This window comes from Acanthopagrus latus, chromosome 12 (genome assembly GCF_904848185.1).
Source record: "Acanthopagrus latus isolate v.2019 chromosome 12, fAcaLat1.1, whole genome shotgun sequence".
Classification (NCBI taxonomy): Eukaryota; Metazoa; Chordata; class Actinopteri; order Spariformes; family Sparidae; genus Acanthopagrus; species Acanthopagrus latus.
This window is the reverse complement of record NC_051050.1, coordinates 15851160-15877106: the sequence shown is the minus strand read 5'-3', so window position 1 is coordinate 15877106 and position 25947 is coordinate 15851160. Positions and strand designations below refer to the sequence as shown.

The 25947-nt window shown below is 41.1% G+C and overlaps 1 protein-coding gene across 9 annotated transcripts in view; it reads right to left on the bottom strand.

Moving 5' to 3' along the window:
* rgs3a (regulator of G protein signaling 3a) overlaps window positions 1-25947 on the bottom strand; it is a 150418-nt gene that overhangs the window by 57499 nt on the left and 66972 nt on the right. For all 9 annotated transcript variants that reach the window (XM_037116815.1, XM_037116818.1, XM_037116813.1 and 6 more), the window contains 2 exons: window positions 23542-23585; window positions 6439-6573 (listed from right to left, as the gene is read on the bottom strand). In XM_037116815.1, coding sequence (XP_036972710.1) covers window positions 6439-6573; window positions 23542-23585 — 179 coding nt within the window. The remainder of the gene's footprint in view (window positions 1-6438; window positions 6574-23541; window positions 23586-25947) is intronic.

The window sequence follows — 25947 nt, the reverse complement described above, 5'->3', positions numbered from 1 at the left end:
GGAACTACTTAACAGTTTTGTTTCATTTTGAACTTGAAGCATGCATAACTCTGAACTGTAAAAGTGAACTATTGCAGTGTTATTTTCAGTGTGCAGTGTCTCCTTATGTACGCTCAAAAAGTCATTTTTAAGTAGTTCTCTACCTTGTTATCTCTTTCATTCTACTCCACATACAGGAGTTGTTGAAATGTAAGCGTTTATTGTTTTGTTTTTATTGCTTACAGATTGCTGTGTATATCTCTCTAAATCTGCTTCTTCAACCTCCTGCTGAGACTTTTAATCACCGACTCCAAGAGCTGCTGCAAGATATCGATGACTAAAGCGTAACAGACCCCGGCGGCGGAGTGTCTCAGACTTTAATTGTAGCATTCACAGAATGCAGGGGAGTAAATGTGGTGAAATTGCTGCTTTTCTCAAAAAGTTGCTGCGCTGTGAAACACAGTTTCAGATAGTGTCATATCCTGACAAACTGACACGTGTCAAGATGCTGCGGGTGTGTGTGCGGCTCTTAAAAATCTTTGGAGTCAAAACGGGAAAAATGTTGGGGAAAAAATGAATTATTCGGTTTTTTTCTGATAAATCTGAAATGGAGCCAGAGTTAGTTTATTTTCAGTTTGTTATTTTGCGCTGCTGCTTAAGATTCAGTGTGCCCTTGTAGTGAGATACGCCTCTCAAAAGATGCTCATTCACAGACGCTTCCCAAACCAATCCTGAAATTCACTGTACTGAAGATTGAGTGTATACGTGTTTGCCTAAGGTGGAGGGAAATGGAAACTTGTTCGAAAAGATAGTTTGTCGAGTCGAGAGAACGAGTGTGACAGAGTCTCTGCGTCACTGCTTCCTCCAGCATAAATCCTGTATTATAACCACTTCAGCAGCTAAAACGGATTCTCATAAATGGGAAATGAGACAACCGGAGAAAGAGAACGGAGCGAGCAGCCTCTGAAACCTCAACAGACGCACTTTACTCATTAGCAGCACCCGTCTTTGTTTCACTGCTCATGTGAGCCCATTGTCTCACGTAGGAAATTCATGCCACTCTTACTGCAGATAGTTTGTGTTCCTCTTCTGACTCAGAGTGCCAGCTTTGCTCATCAAATCACAACAGTGTGTGATGAAGTGAGGCTGTTGTTTTCAAAATGGCCGGTCTCACTTTAATACCCATTTTGTGTGTGTCTGTGTGTGTGTGTGTGTGTGTGTGTCTGTGCAGCTGAACAAATGTATTTGTCGAGCAGCTTAGTGGCTAATGCTGCCCGGACAAGAATGTACCGGAAGCTTTCCAAGGAAGGAGCTCACAGACTTGCAATGCCCGAGGGATATGACACTACACTCCTGTTCGTCTTTTGAAAATTATTCATTTATGTACTGTATACTCAGCCAACATTTTTTACTTTCATGCTTTTACTTTGAAGGCAAAAAGCACTACGGTCACTGGATAAGATTTGATGTGCAGTGTGACATGTGTCAGGTGAAAAAGATTATTTTCAGTTTATTAAATGTTCTAATCTTTTTTGGTTTGCTTCTTTTGTTTGAGTTACTCGGGCCAGTTTCTCAGATCCTGACATCCTGAGGTCTTCATGCAGGTCTCTGTCGAAGATCATCCTCATCTTTAACTCCTGCGTGTAGGCGGGTTTTCACCAGTTGTCAATTGATGAAAATTTAGAAAATTCCTGTGCAACATGTGACTTATACATCCATGCAAAATGACAGCAGATGAAAACTTAGTGTGGACCAAAGAGGAGACTGCAACACTACAAACAAACGTAAATGCAAGATTTTTAACATGATTTCTACATTGCTTTTTATTGAGTGTATAAAATAGTGGACAAAGCCACCATAACATCACCCATAGGTTTCTGAAGCCAAGGTTAAGCTCAAAGTGGGTGTCACCATGTCACCGGATGTGCCAAGGAAAGAGGTGGAGCCTAGGTGGAGCTGATGCGAGCCTAGTGAGTTAAACAAGCCCATCAAGTTGGAAGCTACCAAGCCAACTGAGCAGAACAAGCTACAGCGTGTGTGTTCACACATAGGACATTTTTTGCACAAGTGTGATTACAGGATCACTTATGGTTATTTGAGTGGCTGGCATGAGTTTGCACAGAAGTTTATTTGGTCCAAAAAGACAGAATGCCTTCCTCTACATCACCTGTGAGATGGCGAGCAACAACAAGCAACAAAGCCCTCAATTATGTATAACTTTAAGCCTTAACACAACTTAAACAAGACTTTTAGGAACACCAAAAGCATTTTTGGACCAGGCTGTAAATATGTTAATTTCTGCTGTTGGGGTTCATTGGGATTGATTGGCTTTTTTGAGACAGCTTCAAGTTTGCTGCTTGGGTTTGAGTTGATCAACTGGAAAGTCCATTTAACTCAGCAAACCAACACCTTATAATTGTATATTTGTATATTTTTAATGGTATGCTGTGCTATGTGTGGTGTAGGTCCTTTTATGTACTTCTGATGTACTTTGGTAGAACCCAAAGAAAAACTTTCACGGTGGCAGACAATACAGTTAACTTAATCCCATCTAGCTTAATCGAATAATGACATCGAGGAAGTTTTGCGCTACATTTGGATGGAAACCTTGCTTGTGTAATGTCCGCTACTGTTCAATATTCTCTCCTCCATCTCAGCTCCCATCATATTATTCGAGTTGGGGTTAGTCATCACAAACACTCGCCCCAAATCCTCTGACTTTAAATGAAGCTGCACACAAAATAGAAACTGGCAAACTGTTACCGTGCCCCACTCACAGAGGGACGGGAGGATTAGAGAACCTCTGAGTTAAAAGGGCTCACGTCCAGGGTTTTTTTTTTTCCCAAAGGGAAGCATTCAAAGCACTGAGGGGCTGGAGGAACTAAGGCAGCTGTTGACATCAACACTGTGACGGAGAAACCCCATTTGCTGGAGAGACACATGAATGAACAATCACTTACATAGACGGAATAAATACGAATCCTCCAGCATGTGTGTTTTCCCTTCGGTGTGGATTCCGCTCTCTCCGCAAACACTTGACCGTAGCTCTCAAGTAAAGTGCATGCTTCAGCTGAGTGTGGATTTCCTCGGCTTTGTGCGTGAGAGGACTAAATGCAGTTTTTCCGACACAAGAGAAATGTCTGAGTCAATGAGTAATTTTTCTAAAGCTCCTTTGCTGCAATACTTACTCTCTGGCAGGAATACACGCAGCACATCAAAGATTCACTCCGTTGTGTTTTTCAAAATAAGTTCAAATGTAGGCCACGGTAAGAATGCAGGAAAGACATTATAAGCACTGCCAGAGGAATATTCTTCAATGCCGAATCAGTGGAATGTTCTCTGGGATGTTTCAATGTTTTTTGTGTTCATTGTGATCTTGTGTTTATGTAGTGACGGTTTGTGGAAGGATGTGAACGTCCTCCTTTCTTCTGCCTATACGAAATTGAAATATGTTCCATGTACAACACAGATGACACTATGTTTTTCAAAGGCTTCCATGCTACCGATACTGTACCGTACAAGGCGTTCTCCTCATATCGCTCTTATAGACAAAGCCGATTTGCATATGTTTAAACACATTTGGGGTTGACTGAATACAAACTGTTTGCCTCTAAGGTACTCTGGAGAAAAATGCAATCAAAAGTGAACTAATTTGTCAGGACGTAAAATGTTATGATTAAGCGTGTATTCCTCTGCCTTCGGGGATGCTGTTCAGATTTTAATCAGAGATTACAGTAAAAGGTTCTAATAACTGTGCAAAGTACAGGAACGATGCCAGAGGTCAGGACACACATGCACACTCGCGTCTATAATTGAATCGAGACGGTAGCATCAGCTTTGGCAGGAGATATGATTGGAATATGTGTCTATATCTAAACCAGACACTTGATACCTGGGTACAACATCTCAGGTGAGACAGGTGGAAGCGGCCTGTGTTCCCACCACATATTATTCATCTCTAAAATACATGTCATTACAAAAGACAAGAACACTCTTACTAAAATGATCAATCACAGACTGTTTTCGAGGCTTCAGAAAGTTTTTCTCTTTAAGTCAACAACTGCCACAAAGCACCCGATTATGTCTGAGCAGGATAAACGACTTCTCGACATTTCCCCATCCACACTAAAATATATGGCTAGAGTTTACGGATCACCCAAGTCTGCACACTTCAAGGTTTATATTGCTTTCTTTTAATAGAAAACAGCTGAAGCATTGAGAAGCATAATTAGCTGCCACTAACAAAAGGTTTTCATACTGTGGGCCAAGAGAATATCAGGGTCAAAGCACAACTTTAATTCTAGTAGAAATTGGAAAAGAAGTAAATTGTGTTTACTTCTGTGTTTTGTTTCCATACTTTATATTTGAATCAATACACTGGTTTGGCCAACTCAGTAGAGTTTGGGTAAATGGCATTGACATACGTGACTCAGCATGCTCGCTAAGCTGTTATTTCATTGAGTGTATTGAACAATGCAGTGTGTGCAAATGTACTGATGCACTAAATTGACACTGATTAGGGAGAAAGAGAAGGCAAGAAACACAAGCAAAGCTTATTGATCTTATTTGTGAAACAGTTTTTTTTTTTTGTTTAAATCTGTTGAAACTTTTGGTCAAAGTTCATAAAGTTCAGCCCCAAAACTAGTTCGCATTTCAGTGGATATTTAAATACGAGGCCAACTTCTGGGTCATTTACACTTCTGGGTAATCAGGTCCCATCCTCAATCTTTTCAGATGAACCATATGGACAAAAATACACACTCACGTACAGGGACACACATGAACACACACACACACACACATGCAGGGAGAGAAAGGGATGAAAGACTGTCAGCTTGTCCCTCTCTCTGTCGCTCTTTCATGTGCTGATGAGTTAAAGCTCTAATGTACAACAGGTGTGATGTCTACACACAGGGCCATTTATCCTTTTTAATCACCTCTCAACCAAACTCAAATAAACTGGGCTGTTTTTTATATCTATGACGTGAATGGGGCTGTATTCGCCGTTCATCAAAAATAAAAGAAGTGGAGGAAAAAATTATCCGCAATTAGAGAAGCTGACAAGTAAGGGAAAAAGGTTGTGAGTAGATTTCCCTTGGCAACGCTTGAAATGACCGAACTGGGCCACATCAATCTCATTCGGCGCTCCGCAACAGCCAGACTCTTAATCAGGGCGGTCAAAGCCCAGTGAGCACTGTAAAGATCAGCTACAGTCCTGACATGACAGCACCCTGTACCACCTGCTACATTACAAGAAGGGGTGTAGCGAGTTAATACAACTAGTGATTTTAATGGTTTCTGTTCATCGGAGGTCAATTTTTTTTTTTTTTTTTTTTAATTTTCACAGCATGCGGTTTGATTTAATTCATTTAAAACAGGTCTGCAAATGTGAATCATATGGAACAAAACGCAGCTTTAATCAATATTTCTAGACTGACAATGAGTAAAATCACTACTGAATGTGTACTGTAAAAGGGGTCCGCAGAGAATAACCACCAAATTCTACAGGTTTCCTCACCGTTTGGCATCTTTCAACTAATTGTTTTGGTTTTCTGACCCGTGTCTTTACTCTTTTGGTTAAGAGGAGGCAACCATTTTCAGCAAGAGATCTACTTGCATTAAACAACAAACAAAGTTAGCGGCTAGGTTATAAAGAAGTGGAGACTTTTGCCGCTAAAGAGCCACATATTTACCTCAGTAGCAGACTCATATCCAATAACTTCCTGATCCCAATGCACTGGTTCGAGTGACCTTGTAACAACACTTTCTCTGAACTTTGTTCTGAAAGATGCAAGCTGGACATGTACACATATATGCCAATAAAACAACAAAACAGAGGAGCTGATTCTCTCAAGTCACACGGCTCAATTAGAGGAGTTTTTATCTAAATATTAGGTTGTATGTAAACTAGCACACTGAGAAAAACTCATCGGTGCGCACAGTGTTTAGGACTGTAGTTTGGTCAGTGTTTCAAAATATCACAACAAATGCAGTTCACCGCAGCTGTGAACACTTTGTAATTTCAGTCAAGGCAACTCTCGGTATAAATATATGAAGTGCGGTGTCATAAACCTGCTATTGCTGGCAAATATTCCCCTTTGAGCATAACTGAGCAGATCCAGGAATGGCTTAGATTGCACTGAATTGACATTCCATAAAAAAAAAAGCAGCGCAACTATTCAAATCCGGCGAGATATAAGGCAGCATCAAACTCGCCCCAAAGAAATGCACAAGCTAAGTGGAAAATCGTACTGATGGTACTGTGAGCTGCAGGAAAGTGTTACATGCTACTCACTGAGTGTGTGATGTTCACGGGCTATCTGTGATGGAGGGGTACGCACAAAAATATGCATTCCCATGTGTTCATGTGTTGACTGATTCATCTCCGTCCTCAGACACAAAAAAGAAAACTGGAAGTGCTCCTCGATGTGCGAGTGCGTGTGTCCGTGTGCGTCTTACCTGTTCAAAATGCGGAACGTGAGGCTCCCTCCTGTGAAGCTGAAGCTGCTTGTCGATGTTGTCCTTCAGGCACTGACACACGCGGCGCTTCTGGTCCGCCGAATAGGCTTCTAGGCTGAGCAGGCAGTCACACTTCTAGAGACATGGAGCGAGGGAGAGAGGAGAGAAAAGAGAGAGAGAGAAACGGAGAGATGGAGGGGGGGGGAGAAAGAGGGGTGGAGGGAAAAGACAGCGGGCAATTAGGCATCTACTGTCAGAGAAGGGAAGAGGAAATGTCTCCTGATCCTTGGATTGTAAAGGGTTCAAGAGAACAAATTAAAGGATTACAATAGTGTGAATGTAAAAGAATGAATGAAGGAGTTTTTTTTCCCCTCTCACGGGCTCACTTTAATGACATCTTCAGACTTGAGCCAGACTTGAGCCGAGTGTATGATGATGACGGAGCAGTGAGTCCTTTCAAATAGAATAATGACTCACAAAAGAGCACAATCCATCACAAGTGCTGTAGCAGAGGTGTCGGGTTATTGTGTGTATGTGTGTGTGTGAGTGTGTGTGTGTGTCCAGCAGATTGGAATAAACCCTATCCACAACCGACACGGACCACACTCGCACAGACTTTTTTTTTTTTTCCTTTTCCGCACATTCAGTTGTCATCAACTTTGTTTTCATGACACCACAGACAGTAAATGGTGCAGCCCCTCTGGGTAGCAAAAATGCTAGCATTAGTGAAATTAGATAATGGCCGGCATCCACTTCAGGCAGAATTTGATATGCTGACAAAATGATTACACCCAATGACCAAAGGCAGGATGGCACTCCTGAAAGAGTACAAATCAATACACTATCCCTGCTGGGAAATACATGAGAACCAATATTTGACAACCCGTGGCTGAGTTAGAGTTGGCAGAGCTTGGACAAACAGCCTTTTCACTTAGAAAAACATGCATTATCGTCAGCTGACTCCAGGACATCCACAATCTGTGCGTGATCTTTCAGACAACATTTCTAATAGTTTTATGGCCCCATTTGTGGGTTTTTTCGTCCTGACCCCAGCAATAGATACAGTCGTAGTTTTGATAAAAGTAATAATAAACCGTAATACATAAGACTCATTTATGTCGAATTTTTGCCCCAAATCCTACATTGGAAACGGCCTCCAAGCAGACCTCTTAACAGAGTTCAATTAGAAGAATCATAACGTGTTTAACTTTGTGCTAGTAAGTATAATTCAAAGCTAGAGTGTTTCTGGGATGCAGAGATAAAAAGTTTGCAGGTAAAGTTTCTTAAAGACACCTGGAGACATTCCTAACTGTTTTAGTGGCATCAAAAGCAGCCATTTTTCACCAGAAGTCAGACCATCTCTATCCATGATCGCGGCCTAATGCAAACACGAGCCTACGCACACAAAATGCAACCTAAACAAACGTAATATTGCAACATAAAGGTCCAGTTCTAACATATCTGTGGTTTTGACAAGCCACGACTATAGACCAAATTAATGGATCAGCTGATTGGATTTGCTATCAAAACACCAGGACAAATGTTTGTCAAGGTATTTGTGCACTCAGACACCTACACACACTCACAGTAGCTCCTCTCATTCACCTTTGTTGTTACATCACTAGGGTATGTTCAGCTGAAGAAAAGTCTCCATTATTCTGTTCATTCTGATTAAAATCCAACATGAAGGAACCCATTGTGCTCAAGTACATTTGGTCCCCCCCCTCTTGTTTTTCCCTATCCAATTTGATTATTTCCATCTACCTCGCCTGCTCTGCTTCCGGCGGTGTCAGGGAAAAACATTTGTGTCCTGACATTTTTGGGCACGAGTCAGGCTATAAATAGGATTTTTCCATTTTGTGCAAGTCTTCAGAGATTGACTGAAATCCTCGGGGCTTTTCTTGACCATTGCTGCCCTGGTCAGTGGTGAATCATGATGCTAGTTTATTTGCCTTTCTTCCCTGGCTGTATTGGTTTTGCATTGGTTTTGTATTTGTGTATCTCGTTGGACTATCTGTCTCTTTCAATGTCACTCAATGTTTTGTTGAAGATGGGGATGCTGCAGGGTCTGACGGCACAACGTGTAGTTAAAGCCTAGTCATTGTTAGTGATCTTAATACAGGGTAAAGGGTCAATTAAAGCCTGAATTAATGGCTGCAATGTCAATACTGCCTTGATGTAGTACAATATAAAAGAGAGAAGGAGAAGGTGAACTGATGATTTTGTCTCTAACAGAAAAACAAAGACAAGATTTCAAGTGAAATGAGGAGAAATAAAGAAAGAGCAAAACAGAGTAGCACACTGTCGTTCATGAAATTGAGCCTGACCGTTTCCAGTTGCACCGCGACATGATGAAACAGGGGCTTTTTCAGAGTGGACAGAAATCAATGTCGATGTTCTTCGATATCCATCATGTGGACTGAATCTGAGTCCATACGGGTGAGGCGGTGGCCATAATAGTTGGAACCCATGCACACACACGCTCAGTTCAATGTAACCATCTATTCCCCCTCGGGCTAACCCTCATGATACTGCCGTCAGTGAAAATCTCATAATTCAATGGAAGGTTATTTTTAAGCTCATGCTCCAAGGATTACATGATATTCTACAGGTCAGGAAAGGTCAGTAAAGAACAATATTTGAGGAGTATTACTTGCTTGACATGTAGGGCTGTCATCATAAAGGATGTGGGGCTCCGAGTACAAGAGCTTTGGTCAGTCCACCGCTTTGATCCCAATAAAGATACCTTAAAAAAAACAACTGGATAATTGCGATAAAATTCTTTTGCAGAGAGGATGAATCATAATGACTTTTCCTTGGTAGCATTACCAGCAGAGTGGCATTTCCATCTAAAGTAGCCCCCGCATGCCATTTCTCCCATCCCTCCATGTCTCCATGTCGTGGACTGTAAACATGCCGTGGATTGTAAACATTTTTTTCTGAAATGTTCAGCGCTGCAAACCCCACTGCCAAAGTTCCACTTTTAAAATGAGCTACCCCTTGGATTGCATTTTTTTATTGGTGTGCTTGAGAGAGGGGGCGTTTGTTTGGGGTGAGGTCCTTGGATATTTAGACCCTGGTCCCTGCAGTGGAAAGTGGAAATGAAGAGTTCCTCCATAGGTTCGTACCCGGGGAACGTCCCTGCGTTGTAGATGTGGCTAAAGTTTTCAATTATCACGTAAAAATCTGTCTCAACATTGACTGGATGGACGGCCATGGAATTTGGTGAAACACTGAGGGTTTTGAGACAATGTATTGGATTAAGCCAGAAGAGCTGTATTGAGCCATTTATGGGGTTTTTATGTTTAACAAGTCCCCATCCTCTTCAGCTGTTTGGGAGAATGCTGCAGCTCTGTTTTGCTGTGAAGCTGCAGAAATGATTCGTCGACTACAAAACTTCGCCCAACTTTCTATCCATATCATCAGATTTTGCAGTGTTGCTGTCTGCGTGTGGCTCGTTTCTTCACGAGAAATCAAAGGAGCTTTTCCTCTTAGCTAACGGCATTTACAAGCTGACTAACTGACATCGCTTGATTTCATGGCTGCTGTTTAGCGACACTTCTTATGCAAACACCAAATTAAGATGAAGAAGTGTGCAGTCTGAATTTCCTCAGACTGACACGTGGTCACGCGCCGGGCCAGCTAACATTAAATCATGCAATGTTAACGTCACCCAAAATGTAACACACATGCAGCAAAACACTTTCCAACAGACACACACACACACGCATACACACAGAGATATTTGCCAGTAATTTTGAATTTCCACAGAACTGATGTGATTTACTCGTGTCTGATAACGATTTTTCTGTCTCTCATGTCCTAGAGCTTTAGTCAAGAATTATTTGGGATTAGCAATACTGCAAAACAAAAAAGGAACAGCTCAGTCTTTCAAGAAAACATTGCCTCATATGGCCAGGTTTTTCCAGGCAACTCCCCACTGTCCCACATTAGAGAAAACACATCTGCGATGGAGCAGCTCAGGGTCCCAGAGGCATGCATGCACCTGCATCCACAGACTCACTCACCCAGCTTTACAATCTGCACACAGTACCAGTTTAAACTCTTACTATACAGTCCTACTATAGATGCATCTTCATAATACGTAATGGTTATGACAAAACGGCGGTCCAGCTGGGACTCTCTGCTCCGTGAGTCATAGTGAGGCACAGGTCTCAGAGCTGCATGAGGGCTTACATCCTAATCTGTCAAAGAGAGGAAGAGTATGTTTACACAGTCTCAGTGTGTAAATATGAGGCAGTGCATACTAAACTGTACACCACTTACTGACATGATGCACATTTTGTCTTAGGTAAAGAGGGAAGATGGGGGGAAATAACAGATGTGGACAGATGAAGAATAACACGGAGGTCATTATTATTATGCGTAACACTGCGTATGCAGCAGTGCATTTCCTTTTGCATCACATCTTCGAAATGAACACAGCTACTAATGATGATTCATCTGTCTCTAGCTCGTAATTCAGCCAATCTGTTTCAATATCTCCTGTTTGTTTTTGTTTACCATTATTACACTTTGCTGTGCTGATTAAGTGTGCATTATTGCCTCTAGCTGGGATAGTTTTCTTGAGAGTGACTTGTACCTCATTGAATTACATCAGGTAAAATAATCAGTCATCTCAGCAAATGAGTCAGCCGTTGACAGCTGGTCACGGACCACATGTTTTAGGCAAGAATCTTCAGGAGCCAGCTGGAGCTTTTCTGTAATGTTTGCACTGCGGGCTATTTCACTTAAAAGCTGTCTATTAGTTTGAAGCAGTGCTTCTATCACTTTTGTGAAGCATGGGGATTTGCCTGCTTTCATTTTAGGGTAAAAACCAGAACACTGCAGTAATTTTAAAATCACATTTCCACCAAACATGTTGGAAGCAAATTGCCTTGTGTCTGAAGGGAGTTCACTGGAATCTCCCACTGACTCTGTGGAGGCAGGTCTCTGGGGATTTTCCTGTTAAAGTCATGCTTCTTGTTGGCATTTAACAGCATCCGGTCAGTGACCCAGGCCGCCCTTTTGTAAGACAAATTGTAATGTGAACATCACAGTAGCAGACTCAAGTCATTTAGTGACACCCTTATTATTTGAATAAATCAAACAACTATTTATCTTATTTATCTAATGACTACCGAAAGAACTGTTTTACCTGAAACAGCAAATTGCCTTACTCTACTTCCTACTTTGGTTTACCCCGTACACCGGTCCAAGAAATAAACACGAGAGCTAATGAAACAAAATTCAATGAATGGCCACTGGCCTGCCATGGAGTGGCTAAAAATACAGGCAGCATTTCCCCTTAATCAGATTGATTAAAGTGCTCCCTGGTAGAAGCCCTCCCCCTGAGCCATCTGGCAGATGAGTTTTCAGTGTGTCACTGGACTGATGTCAGCACAGCTCACCTAAGCTGCTTCAGCACAGGTTAGCATGGTTTCACTGACAGCTAATGTGCTTATTACTCTCGAATGGGTGCACATCCAGGCATCATCTCCATGCTTCCCAGTAATAATGACCTAAGTCTAATGTTACGTGTTATAGATCATGTATGATATTTGTATGCTAAATGTGAAGCAGCCGATTAGCGTAGCCTAGCAAAAAGACATGAAGATTATGTGTTGGAATATTTCTTTCACCTTAAAACCACAGCTTGTCTCCTCGATCTTTATTATGGATTAAACAAACAAAGTGCAAAAAATTAATTAACAGGCCTCAGGGGTGATAGAGGGGAAGTTTTTTGTACCGCTGAGGGAGGCCAGGCTTGTTGCTTCCAGTCCTTATGCTAAGCTGAGCTAATTAGCTGCTGGTTGTAGCTTAATATTTGGCATACAGCCAGTTAGATTTGTTTTTCTGCCATGGCCGGTGTGGATGTGTTTGTTTTCAGATCATCATATTTTGCTTGTAATTCTTGCGTGTTTCGTTCTCAAATGTGGTGAAGAGCTATTCAGGCGCCACCATTGGTCTACTAACCCCTCCCACTGTCCCATCTGATCCAGTCCCTTGTGCTAACTCTAGCTCAGTCTCAGCTTCAGTTGTCTTTGTCTTATTTGCACTGACTACTGATTTATGAACTCAGCTCTGCTCTTAGAACTAGAATATATGTCTTGCACTTCTGTCTGAAGTTTATTCAGATGTATTCATTCATATGAGAGAGTTTTGAGTGTACACATTGGAGGCAAATATGGCTTACTTTTAAAAGTAGATTGTAAACAAAGATTTAAAAAGTACATAGTAGGAGCGAGCCAAGGACAAATACACAGAGGAAAGTGGTTTCTGTTCAATCTAATGTGCACACCACTGAAGATGCACTCGAACGAGTGCCCATATCCTTAATGTTTCAATAGTAATCTCTATAAAGCAGTAAAATAGGTCTAAATGAAGACATAATGCCACCAAGTGCACTTATTGCCAGATCATAATAATGACACTGATAGTACTTTAGCATGTGCTTTGTTTTTGCAGCACTGTAAATCTCTAAGATAGTTTTTCTGACACTTAGTAGCAGGAATTTTGAAATATAAAATGTTAAGTGCCTGTTACATAAAGGGCTTGTGTGACATCAGACTCGTCACGCTCCATAGAGATCAAGGGTTTTTCCATAGCAAGTCCCTAAACACAGCAATACTAGGCAGCATCATGCCCTATTAGTCATAGTCCATACACTGGAGCTGAACATGGATTTGTGACCATCACGCTTATGAGTAAGTTACAGATAAAACTACCAGCACATCATCATCCTATTACTGCACTTTCCTACTTTGTCACGAGCGTACTAGTGTGGCCATTACTCTGAGTGTATGGCTAAAACCTTGAGACAAAACAGTCGTAGGGTAAGGTATCCCTTCTAAGCCCTGAGCTTTGTAACTCTAGCATTTAATGGGTTTGTGGCTTGCAATTAGGTGACATGTAAACAAGAGCTAAAGATAATTAAGGAGCTAGCTGTGGTTTGGAACAGTTTATCACCACTAGCGTCACTGGATCAGGAAGCTACAGGGATAGTTGGTTCACTATTTTGGTCCAGACCCAAATATCTCAAGATGAGAGATTTTGATTCATTTTGTCCCCAGAGAATGAACCCATGTGACTGTGGTCATTTCAATAACCCTACAAACCCAACTATTAGACAGATTTTCATGAAGTTGTGTACAGACGTTCATTGTACCCAGAGGATCACCAGAGGCCTAGTGATTCTATTGAGTCGAGAATTTCTACCATTGTTTTGTTTACTGAGATGTCTGAACAACTACTGGCTGTATTGCCAAGACATTTGGTAAAGATATCAATGGTGCCAAGACAATGCATCCAAAAGACTGATGCAAAATGTAGCGCCTCCAGCAGGTTAAAGTTTTCCTTCCTTCCAGTGTTTTTCCGTTCCTTTCCCTCACCTGTCTTTTTCTCGCCCCGCTACACCTGTACCTGATTCTCTCATTAGTGTGTCTGTAAATAGTCTTTGTTCTCCCACATGTCTTTGTCAGTTCGTTCCGTCTTCTCCTGTGATGTCACCCTGTGTTTCCCTCCCGTAACATCTCAAGTGTATTCTCCAGTGTCTTAGATCTGTACTTTGCTTGTGTTAGCACTTCGGTGAAGCCCTTTTTGTGTCTACTTTGTCTTTTTGTCCATTTGACCCAGTTTTGGTTTACCTGGATTCTTGTTTTTTGTGCGTCATCCAGCTTTTGCTTAATAAAGCTCACCTTTTGTTTCTGAATCCTGCCTTCCAAGTGCTTTGCTGCATTGGGGCCTCATCTTACTACCAAGTCGTTACAGCCATGGGTTTTAACCTTTGTGGTTTTCCATGGGATGTATTAACTACTGGATGGACTTCCCTGAAATGTGAAGCAGGATTATTTAGTATGATTTCGAACATCTGTCCTTTTAATTTGGCAAATACTTTTTAAATGTTGTAGTATTTGAGAAGTTTTCTTATGTTTACATGTTCATATACATGCTAATATATAACGATGAACATTCTAAACATTATACATGCTAAACATTAGCAAGTTATTGTTTTCATTGTGAGCATGTCTGTGTTTGTATTTAGCTCAAACACAAAAGCTTTATTACAGTTACCAGAATAACTGTAGACCAGACCTATTCATCTGACAGCCAGAGGGCTAAATGTGGCTTTAAACCACGTCACTCGGACCTTTGATCATATTATTGAGAGACTAATCGGCCAATGCATTAGTTATGCCTGTTCTCAAACACATAAATACTCTTATTTTATTAAAGTGTTTCCACAAAGGCTGTTAAAGCAGGGAGCATTTAGGAGTCAAACTGACAACCCACTTGTATGTCTAGGTGCATTGTTTTTTACCTGCATTTTTACAATTCTTTTTCAATCATGAAATCTAATAAAGAAGGCAGATTAAATAAAAACTGTGCTCATTTAGCACATTTAAAGTTTACATATGGGATGGAAATGTTCAGCTCCTTGGCACTCGAATCAGGCCCTTTTGAAAAAAGTAACTGAATAGGCCAGCAATTTAAATTTCAATCGTTTCCTGTAAGAAACAAGGGACTACATCTGACTTCATCAGAAGGTCTGATAGGATCAGGGTAAGTTAATGGGGTCAGGTTCCCATGACTGTCTCATGACTGCTCTGAAGGATGGCTGGAAAATTCATTCCTGAACCTGGGAGTCTAATCAAAAGTCAATGACTGGCTGTGTTTCTCCACACTGAAGGTGGACAACATAAAAACACCCGTACGATATGGTGCAATCTGAAACAAAACATGTTAATAAAAGAGTTCAGGTTGGAGTTGATCTATTCCTCACAATGCTCCAAGGTAAAAGTTTTGCCTTCATGCTTGATATTATTTGTGGTTTTAAAGGTAATGCCTGATGGAGCAACTACCATAACTTCCAATAAATCGCACTAAACACAAACGCATCTTTTCTATTCTGAAAAAAAAAAGAAAAAAAAAAAAAGCATAGCATGTAGTTCACGCTCAGCGGCTTTCCCACACTCTTTCATCTATTTCGAGTTTGTTTCTCTAGATTCCAGCTCAAAGCTCTTCTGTGGTTTTGCGAAGCAGCCATGAAAAGAGCATGCAAACTGGAGGCCTTGGCCTGAGGCTCTTCCTATAGCCACCAGGGAGGATGATAAGCACATGACAGGGCTACAGGAAGTATTCTGAAGTCATGTACTGTTTCTAAAAGGTTTTAACCTCTTTTTTTAGCAACAAAATTCCTGTGTGTTCTCTTTCGTCATGATCATTACTTAGTCATGGAGTTCATCAATCATTTGGCCTTGTTTTTTGGCCTTTTCACATGACTGTGAGTTTGGTGCATAAGCATGAATGCACTATTTTGAGCTTCAGATCAGATTAGCATTCAGGTCAGTGTTCATTGAGGTTTTTAACATTCAATTAAGAGGTACCGACATTTGGCTGGGGATATGTAGGGTAACTAAATGAGAGAATAATATGGTGCCTTTTTAGATTCAGTCTTTTTTTAAACGTCCAACATCATCATGTCAACATTTCTACAATACTCGTCATATCACAATCACATCCCATGTATATGAGCTTACTTTCATGACATGGTTGTGTTGTGTAGCTGAAAAAAAAATCCTTACAATTTCTAGTGTGTTTGTGCCCACAGAACCCGGTAATGTAAACCAAGTATTTTTTGTGCCTGTACCTACCGGGACCACAAGCACATTGTCGTCGCAGCGTGTTATTGAAAATTGAACACAAAAAACCAACATTGCAACATATCCAAGGTTTGCAAAGCGTTGCCAACCTTTATTCTGGCTATCAGGTTGAGGATAAATACATTTGTGATCACCACATTTAGTCCAGCGAGTCTGATAGTGAAAACCTTTTATTGTTGAACCACTGTTAAATACTGCGTATAGTGCATACATACCAAGTAAAGTGAAACATGAATTATTAATTTGGAAATTACTTCTGCACACTTTCCCATAAAAGTCATTGAATAATTCAGATGCTGATTGCCATTTGCCCTCCAACTGATGGTGCAGGAAGATAAACTACAGTTTGGTACAGCGCAGGAGAATACTTTCATCACTAAGTTGTTGGTGGCCGTAGATCTCAGTGCAATCATACTGCAGAGAGGGAGGTCTTTAACTGATTATATCTAGATGTATTGCCACTGCCACTGCAATCCTGCCGATCTGTTTTGGCATATTAAATCAGGGAAAACGCAAAGTACACTTTAAGTTGCGGCTTAACTGAAATGAAGAGGTTACATCTTGGTTCAATCTGACCCCTGAGAGACTGGTCCTGCCCTGGTCATGTTATGGATGGCCACCATAAAGTAGAGGTTTCGCTGGCAAGAGCCCCTGGGTGCATATCATTCACACCCTGCCTTCAGCCTACAAGTGACAGCCTGTATGTCATGCAGTCGATGATGGGCCTGAAGGCTTGAGGATGTGCGCACATACAGAGATGCATAAAAAGGCATCATATGCACGCACATATAGAAAACAAGCACCTTTACAGACACGTTTAAGATGCCTTAATAGAGCAGCATGAGCCTTGACTTGAAGCCATCAAATAAAAAATGCGCCGTTATTTACGTCACCCTATCGGCATAATAAACCAAGAAGGCACCAATCTTTTACGGCACAGAATTCTTGGAGGAAAAATAACTATTTGCATACACAACACTGTGCTTTTTTAGCCTGATCACAGAGCGCCCTCGCTGTTCCACGGCCTACGACCAAGCAACCACACTGTGATTTCACCTAGTTTGGCAGTATCACTCTGCATATGGTGCTTCTTATTTCATGTCTTCTCAATCACCACACATTCTGCTCTCTTCTGGGGGGTACAAAACATGATTCATAAATCAAAGCCAATAACTCTGTGCAAAATGTGATTTGTGTGCACGGCTCAAGGAGTGAAATCTTTTGGAACAACTGACCAAGGAAAAAGCACAATTCCGAAAATAAATGTTTTGCAGACTACGTTGAGATGAAGTAGGTCTTTTAAGTCATTGCTACTGCTGCGCTGTTCTAAGTGAAGATTATTCATGATTTCAGGGTAATTAGTGGCGACTGCACTGTGCCAATTAAATACAAATCGCTATAATGGCAATTTAGAGGAAATAGTGGTGAATGGATGGAACTTAATGGATTTCTCAGCTTTCACTTGTGGAAACTTCACACACATCGGAAACCATTACCAGAATACCAGGACCACATTCTGCAACTTTATAGTATAACACCAGAAGCAGCACAGTATGACGTGGCCATTCTACAAGAACAGACACAAACACTTACTCTAATCAGATATAACTGCTAAATGCATGAAATTTGAGATGCATGTTTTTGCAAATGCATGTAATGCACAATGAGAAGTTATATATCAAGTCACAAAGTCATCATCTTTTAAATAATTTTAGTATTACTTTTCCAGTGCCTGCAAAGAGTTGTTTCAAACTACAACTAGCTCTCACAAAAAAAAAAAAAAAAACCTGGCACAGAGACTCCTGCTCTTCCTATTTCATGCAACATAAAATCTTCTCTCAGAACCTGAAGCAGAACCGCCAGTCAGCGGCACTTACATCTCCACAGTCAGACAGCAGGTGCTTCTGAAGAGAGCTGGCCTCCCTCACGAACCGCTTCTTAGGCCCGACCCGGTCGGCCAAGTTGCCCATGATGACTCTGTGATGACCCAGATGCACTCCGCTGCTCTATAATCTCACACAGTGTCTCTCCTCGCCGTCTGTGTTTTTCGTTTACCTACACAATGCTTTCATGCTCCCTCTCTCCCTGCGTCACTGACACACTTACGCGCACACACACATGCGCGAGACACACACTTGGCTTGCCTTAAATCTGGGTTAGATCAGTTCCGTTTTGAGCGAGCGCTAAAATAGGATGACCTCCAGTGATGGAGGAGAAGGGCAGGAGCAGACAAAAGGAGGAGAGCGGACTGTAACAGAGGGAGATGGAGGAGAGGACTGAAAGTGTTTAACTGCTCAGAAACGAGGAGAGTTTTTCTTATTTCTGCAGAATAAAAGTGTCATTTTATCTAGATTTACAGAATTCAAGATCAATTCACTACGCAAAGACACAATGTCAATAAACTGACATGGACGCCACCTGATTTACACTCGTATTCTCTTTGCATTTGATGGTGTGTGGGATAAAACACTCCCCTGTGATGTGGAGATCTTTCGGAGAGATACGATGCATCTGTGGAGTCTCTTGGGAACAGCTGCATGTGGTGATATGTGGGAGCTACGTGTGTCACTGCGAGGTCCCCTATGAACCAGTGCACATGTGCAGATGCGTTTGAATGAGTTAACTGATGTATAGTATATGTTGTGTGTGGGTGTGCAAGTGTAGGTTTCCTTGCTTTTTTCTTTTTCAAGTCAAGTTATTTACAGAACTATCCATCCATCCATCCATCATCTGTACACATTATATGTACGCCGCTTAATCCTCTACAGAACTATACATGTAATATAAATACAGGACAGCATATACAATATTAACCACTGACCTTTAACTACTTGCTTATTAGCATCCTAGTAGCATATTGGCTGAGCCATTAACCTCCAGTGTAACTGACAACCAATTCACCAATCAGGACTGTGTGGATTAATTAGTGGTAAACTCCTAATTAATCAGTTATGAGCAAGACCTCACTAGGGGAATATTTGGGTTAGAGAGACTTAATTTATAATATTTTATCAACAAATTAATTTGTGTTTTGTTACATATGAAAAGACCATTTTATTAGGCGCTGTTGAGGGGGAACCACATCATACAAGTATCATAGCCGATACTGAGCAAAACATTAAGATCCTAATAATTCTGTAGTTTCTTTAGTTTAGGCTTGTTCTGCTTGTTCTGTGGCACGTGTCATAGGTCAGGTATGGCCTTGGACATCTGGTTCATGCGTAGCCTCACTCATAACGACACGTGTGCACATGAAAAAGCAAACCAACGATAAACTTGCAAGGAATCTGTAAGAAAGGTCACATCCAAAACAAGTGACGAGTGCCAAAAGGGGGGGGGGGCTTTCATTATAGCGTCTGTAAATGTTTTAGCGGTGAAAAGGCAGGAAGAGTTTATCTATTAAAAGAGAAGCAGGATTGGAGGGATCTTCAAGGCAAATGCAATGTGTAACTAATGAATGCATGCAGAGAGCAACAAAATGCTCCTCTAAATCTTCCTCTCGCTCTGATTGTGTGTATTTACATCGATTGACCTTTGCACGGACAGGCCAGAAAGAGCAATTCAATTAGAGTCTATCACACCTTGCACGTGGGTAAACACACACACACACACACACACACACACACACACACACACACACACACACACACACACACACACACCCCAACAAACACACTGCAGCAGCAAGGGTCAGGGTCATACGATCACTTCAAACGCGTGTCTTCATCTACTCTCATCAGTAGAACTCCAAAATCTATTCAAGACCTATGAGAACATTCTCTGTCGGTCTCTTTTGATGTCTTCTCCCTGCTCCTTCTCTTTCATCCTTCCCTCCATCCACCTCACATGTCCTTGCACTTCACACAACAGTGTGACCCTACCAGCATGACCAGAAGGTCAATCATTCTGTAAAGACTCTGCCATCACTTAATGAGCGCCACAGTAGCTTAGCAGCTGCTCATGCAAACACTGAGCTTGATCTAAGAGAAGAGAAGAAGAGAGGAAAGAAGAGGAGAGGAGAGGAGAGGAGAGGAGAGAAGAGAAGAGAAGAGAAGAGAAGAGAAGAGAAGAGAAGAGAAGAGAAGAGAAGAGAAGAGTTCCTTTCCTTCATGATTATTATTTTGGTGTTTATATAGCTCTAAAATGACCTTTTTTACAGCTTTTCTTTAGCTCTTACGGTACATTTATGATAGATAAGAGCTAGAGTCCGAGTTAACTGTATGCTCTGTTTCATTGTGGCTACTGTTTGCTCCCTGAGGTATGAAATGAACTGCTGACAGGTGTATCACCTATAATAGATGACTGCACATTTTGTGTGTGTGTGTTTGTGTGTGTGTGGGCATCTGACAGGACCAGTTGGAGGAACGGTGTCTGATGGAGGACAGCGAGGAGGCCGAGCCAAGTAAATCTTAACTAGAGCAACAAGCGTCTCGCACGCCCGAACCGATCTCTTTGCCGTCTCTCTGTGTGTATTCCTTTCTCCGTCACATTTGCTGCACTAGTCTGGTATTTTGGGCACATCGCTGCATTGCTGTCTGAGCCAACTGTTGTGCTGGAGGATCAGCAGCTCTTTTTTCAAGCCCTGAGGTGTCAAACTGTCAGTGGCTTCGCCTCCGATGAGTGTGATCGGCAAAGTCTGAGATTTGTTTGTGCATAAATGACATTTAAACGTCATCTACGAGGGACAAAGAGAGTCCCGGAGAAAAAACTAAATGAATCATCATAAAATATAAACAACTCTGTTGGAAACAGCACTGAATTGAGGAGTGAAAATACAACATAATAAAAGCTTCTGCACATCCCTGGAGCTGATAAAACCGTTCAAGCAGACCCTTTTAATACGTCATATAAAATCCAAAATCTGCCTTGAACTCACTCAAACTCTCTCTCCTTCTCTTCCATGCTGTCTTACGTAAGAGTTTCTATTTATATATGTTGCCTAATTGGATAGAATGAATAATATCGGAGCCTTTTACTTCCTCTTTTTCCAGCCTGTGGGACAGATATCAGGCCCCTCTCATTCTGTCTGGAATTTCTGAGAAAAAAAAGGCCCTTTTAAAGATTCATAAGCTGCTAATGAGGTTATGCAGCACATTTCAAAGTAAAAACTTGTGTGATGGTGTGTGTGTGTGTGTGTGTGTGCGCGTGTGTGTGTGTGTGCGTGTCTGTGTCTAGTTGCTCGGCGAACAGATTATCCATACGAGCAGAAATATGCAGCCACGACAAATTGAGAGTCACAGCGGCTAGATGGATGGAACAAAAAAAAGAGGGGGGGGGGATGCTCCCATTCAGTATTCAGTCTCTTCAGCTTAAAATTTAAAACACTTCAGAGATGGTCAATCTCTAAAAAAAATACAAAAAAGAAAGACTTTCATGCTCAGATAATTCTGGCAAGAAATAGAAAAGTATCAAGGAGGATACAGACCGGCATGTCTTGTTGAAAATTAGACATACCCCAAACCCATCCCAAGGATCGGTATTAAGGCTGCTCTGAACATATTTTAATTGATCAGTTCCGGCTAAATAAAGTTGATACAAAATCCTCCAAAGGGTAACGAAAATGAAAGTGCCAAAGTCAGTTAAGTCAGTGCGTAGCTACTTTTTTGATGAACATTTAGGTTAGTATAAGTATCAGATTGGATCAAAGTAGCCGCACATTATTTTAAGTACATGAACCATGGATATCATTGTCTAGGGTGCTATTGTTAGCAACTTGAAGAGTAGGCACCACACTTTTATGCTCTGCCAGGTGACATATTTCACATTACGATATATTTGGCTGCTGATGTTAGTGGCACGGTCCCCAGGCACAGAAAAACAGTACAACATTTTGTGAGCCTTTTCTTTTTAAATGTCTTCTGCACATTTTGATTTGGTTAAAAAAAAAAAAAAAGAAGTAGAAAAAAGGCTAATGAGGTGGCTCTAGACAGAGTGAGGCAGCTGTTACGATTGGATATAGCAGCTTGAGGGATTTGTGCAAGAAGGTGAAAGGAAGCGCTGAGTAGAGGTGATAAAAACATTGTGTATTATAACATTTAAAAAAGGTGATGAAATGTACAGTTTCATTCAGTGGGAAGGAGGGGGAGGGAGAGGATGAGTGGGTATAACTGCAAAACAATATTCATTAACTCCATCAGATCAGCCAGGACAAAAGACCATTTAAAGGCTGGAAAACATCACTAACAGGCTCCACGACTATCAAATCCTATCTGTCAGATAACTGACATCCTCCTTGTTTATCTCTGATTCCCAGCAAAGTGCCTTTATGTTTTCTGTCTCCCCTGTGCCTGCTTTGTTCAAGTACAACTGATCTGAGCTTGTTGTCTGGAAATTGGAAGGACAGACATTAATGTTGACTCCCATTGATATTCTAAGTTATGTGAAAGGACCCGTATGTTGGATTTAGTGGCATCTAGCTACTGCAACCAACTGAACACCCCTCGCCTCATCCATCCCTTTCCAAGCATGTAGGTGAACCAACAGTAACATTTAGGTAGAGCAACAACAATTAGTTGATTTGAAAGAAAGAAAAATGAATCAACAAATATTTTGACTGTCAATAAATCAAATTGATTTGTTACCATTTTTTGTCATTTATGATTGTTAATAAAGGGTCCTTGGGGTTTTTTTTTCACTGTTGGTTGGACAAAATGACTCTGGAATATTGGAATATATTCACAATATATTTGTCCTATATTTGACCTATAAAACGATTGATGTAGAGCTGCACCAAAGAAGAAAGTTATCCTGTGGTAGAAAACTGTTGTATATAAACAAGCATATTTTACATCTCAAACAACACGTTTTAGTGACTTTTGACACCTTGGAAGCTACAATATAATATAATGTTTCCTGTTTGCTGTATGTGTACTTGCCCCTAAAAAAGGTTTTCATATGATGAGAATTCTGTTGTGGACTCTTACCACTGGACTGATGGAAAATGCTTGTGGATATAGTGCCATTACAGTTGCCCATTGTTGAATAATTGGTGACCACTGGGATGAAATATTGATAATCATGCCTTTTTCTTCCATCTTAAAATGTCAGCTTGAGAGGCTTTGCAGACAGACAGACAGACAGACAGACAGACATAGATAGATAGATAGATAGATAGATAGATAGATAGATAGATAGATAGATAGATAGATAGATAGATAGATAGATAGATAGATAGATAGATAGATAGATATCATAAACGAGAACATGTTGTGTGTATGACAGAAACATCTCTGAGATGGAGTCACATCTCAAACAGACACACAGAGACATTTTCATTAGAGCTTTCTGATAATCCCTGTGTCTTCCTTGTAATGTGATTTCCACCAGATTCGATTGCCCCTCCGGCTCACAGACAAAATAGGCTGTTCACATTAGACCCTCCTTTTCCTTCTTTCTTTCCCTCTTTTTTTTCTTCCGTACAAACGCAATTCTGCTCTCTTACCTCGGTCATGTGAATCAGGTAGAATCTCAGTTCTTCCGCATAATCTGCAAGACAAAAGTAACAAAAGGGATTAGTTTTAAATTCTAGCTTTGCCTTTTTCCTCCCTGCCAACCATCACCAGCTTTGCTCCTTCTTGTACACAAAGACGTGTCTTATATGTCTGATTATTGCCGGAACACTTATAAAAAGATGTAAGGCTTTTACTTTGAGTCAGCCTCTGAGACATCCACCCTAAGTCAATGAAGTAGCACTCTGTGAGACAGGCCCCTGGGTCTGGAGTCAAGATAGATGGATTTAATCGAGTGACCTCCCTCAACACACACACACACACACACACACACACACACATTCAATACATGCACCCACACAATCTGCAGTATATAGCTTGTGGGGATGTTTACTATTTTATTTCAAGTTTGCACACACACACACACACACACACACACAGCCAACACGCTAACTGACTGATGTCACACTGGGGAGCGGCTCGGCCCTGGGGTGACATTTAAAATGATTGAATATGCTCCATGAAGACTGTCTATCTACCCATCTATCCATCTATCTACCGAGATGGTGCATTGAAAACTACACTGAAAATCTATTATCTATCTATATCTTTATTGTATCAAATATTCATAATTGAATAAGCAAAAGAAAGAAAAAAATGCTACTTATCCTTTGAAGAATGTTGTAAAAATTCTATGAAAATTACATATTTTTTAAATTAACCCACCATCTCTCATCAGATTATGATTCTAATGTTACTTAACCCTGATTGGAGCTAAGAGATATCAGTCCTACAACAAAGCCTGTGCCTTCTTGTTCAGCATCTTGAGCTTGTCAGCTTCACAAGCATCACAAAGAAGAGAACGCCTGTAGTCAGGTCTTGCACTCGTTATAAAATCTCATCAGGAGTTCATGTGATCATTAGGCTCCCAGGAATATGAATCCAACCTCTACCTCTTTACACCAAATACTGACAGCAGACAGCAGCCTCCAACTGCAGCACAAGTCCACAGGCAGCTCTTCAACCGGCTCCTGTTGCTTTATTTTATGAAAGTGAGGTCTGTAAAGTGACACATCCCACAGAGTTCGACACAGGAGACACCGAGGCTGTCTTAGCAATGGGAACAGCAGGAACAGCAGGGCATGTACTGTATGTACTTCTTACTAATTCCAGAAAATAATTGTTTTCATGACCAACAGCAGAGGTCACTGTTGGATATCTTTCTGTTTTCGAAAACCCAGCAGAGTGCTGTCATGCAGCACAGGACCACCGTATGAGAGGGCCTGTTGGTGGAGTCAAGTCAACCTACTGGTATGTCAAATGTTCATTATATTAAGTAATTTGCTGCCACTCATTCCTCTCTAGAAGAAAAAAAAAACATTTCTGTTGCTTACTTACTGCTGGAGTGAAATGATCGATTGCCCTCCTAAATTTAGCATTTGCATCCCAGTTTCAACTTTTGGGTAATTTTAAGAAGAATCTCTTTGAGGGATCTTTTATTGTCCAAAACAATCACACTCAGTACAACATAGTGAAACTTGTTCTCTACAATTAACACATTCCTGAGGAGCAGCGGGCAGTGGCTGACTCCAGCCCAGTGTCTCATTCAGGGGCAGTGACAACAGAAGTGACCTAAGATACGTTTTTTTCCCCCCTGTTTTTTCTATAATGATGGCGCATGAGTTGTCTTAACTCTTCTGACAAAGTAAGTAAGATGACAAAAGTTGGACTGACACATTTTTAATTTCTCACGAAATATATAATTTTGGTGTGGTTTGTGTTTAAAGCCTCTGTTTCCCACGCTCCTCAGCCTAGTATCGGGGTGACAGGAACACAGGAAAGCCCCTGTATTGAACTTGTACTGTGTCATTACACGCACGCACGGACACACACACATACACACACACGTCAAACACACCCTTGCTGAAACAAACACAATCCCCCGGCGCCTCTTTCCTGAGTGACGCTGCCGAAGCGAAATAACAATGACAGGCAGCGAGCGGGGTGGAGATGTGTGTCTATGTGTGTGTGTTTTATGAGAGGACACACACTAGCACACACAAGCACACACCGTCTACTGTATCCCCTCCCTGGTGATCTCCAATTGTTTGGGTGAAGGGTGGAGGTCAGAATGGCCCAGAGGAGACCAGTGATGTCTTTGGTGAGGGCAACGCAGCTCAGTAGTTTCAGTTCAGAAATATGTGTTCATTGGATGTCTTTCAACATAACTGTGTCAATCTTGGCTGCTTAGTGAATTATTTTTGTCTATTATTAGTAGTCTTAGTATTAGTATTTTTATATATGTTGTATATTTGGAACTAGTAAACAAGAAGCTGAAACAACCAGGAAGAAAGGCCAGTATCCACTTATATAGACTAAAATGTGACTAAAACTAATAT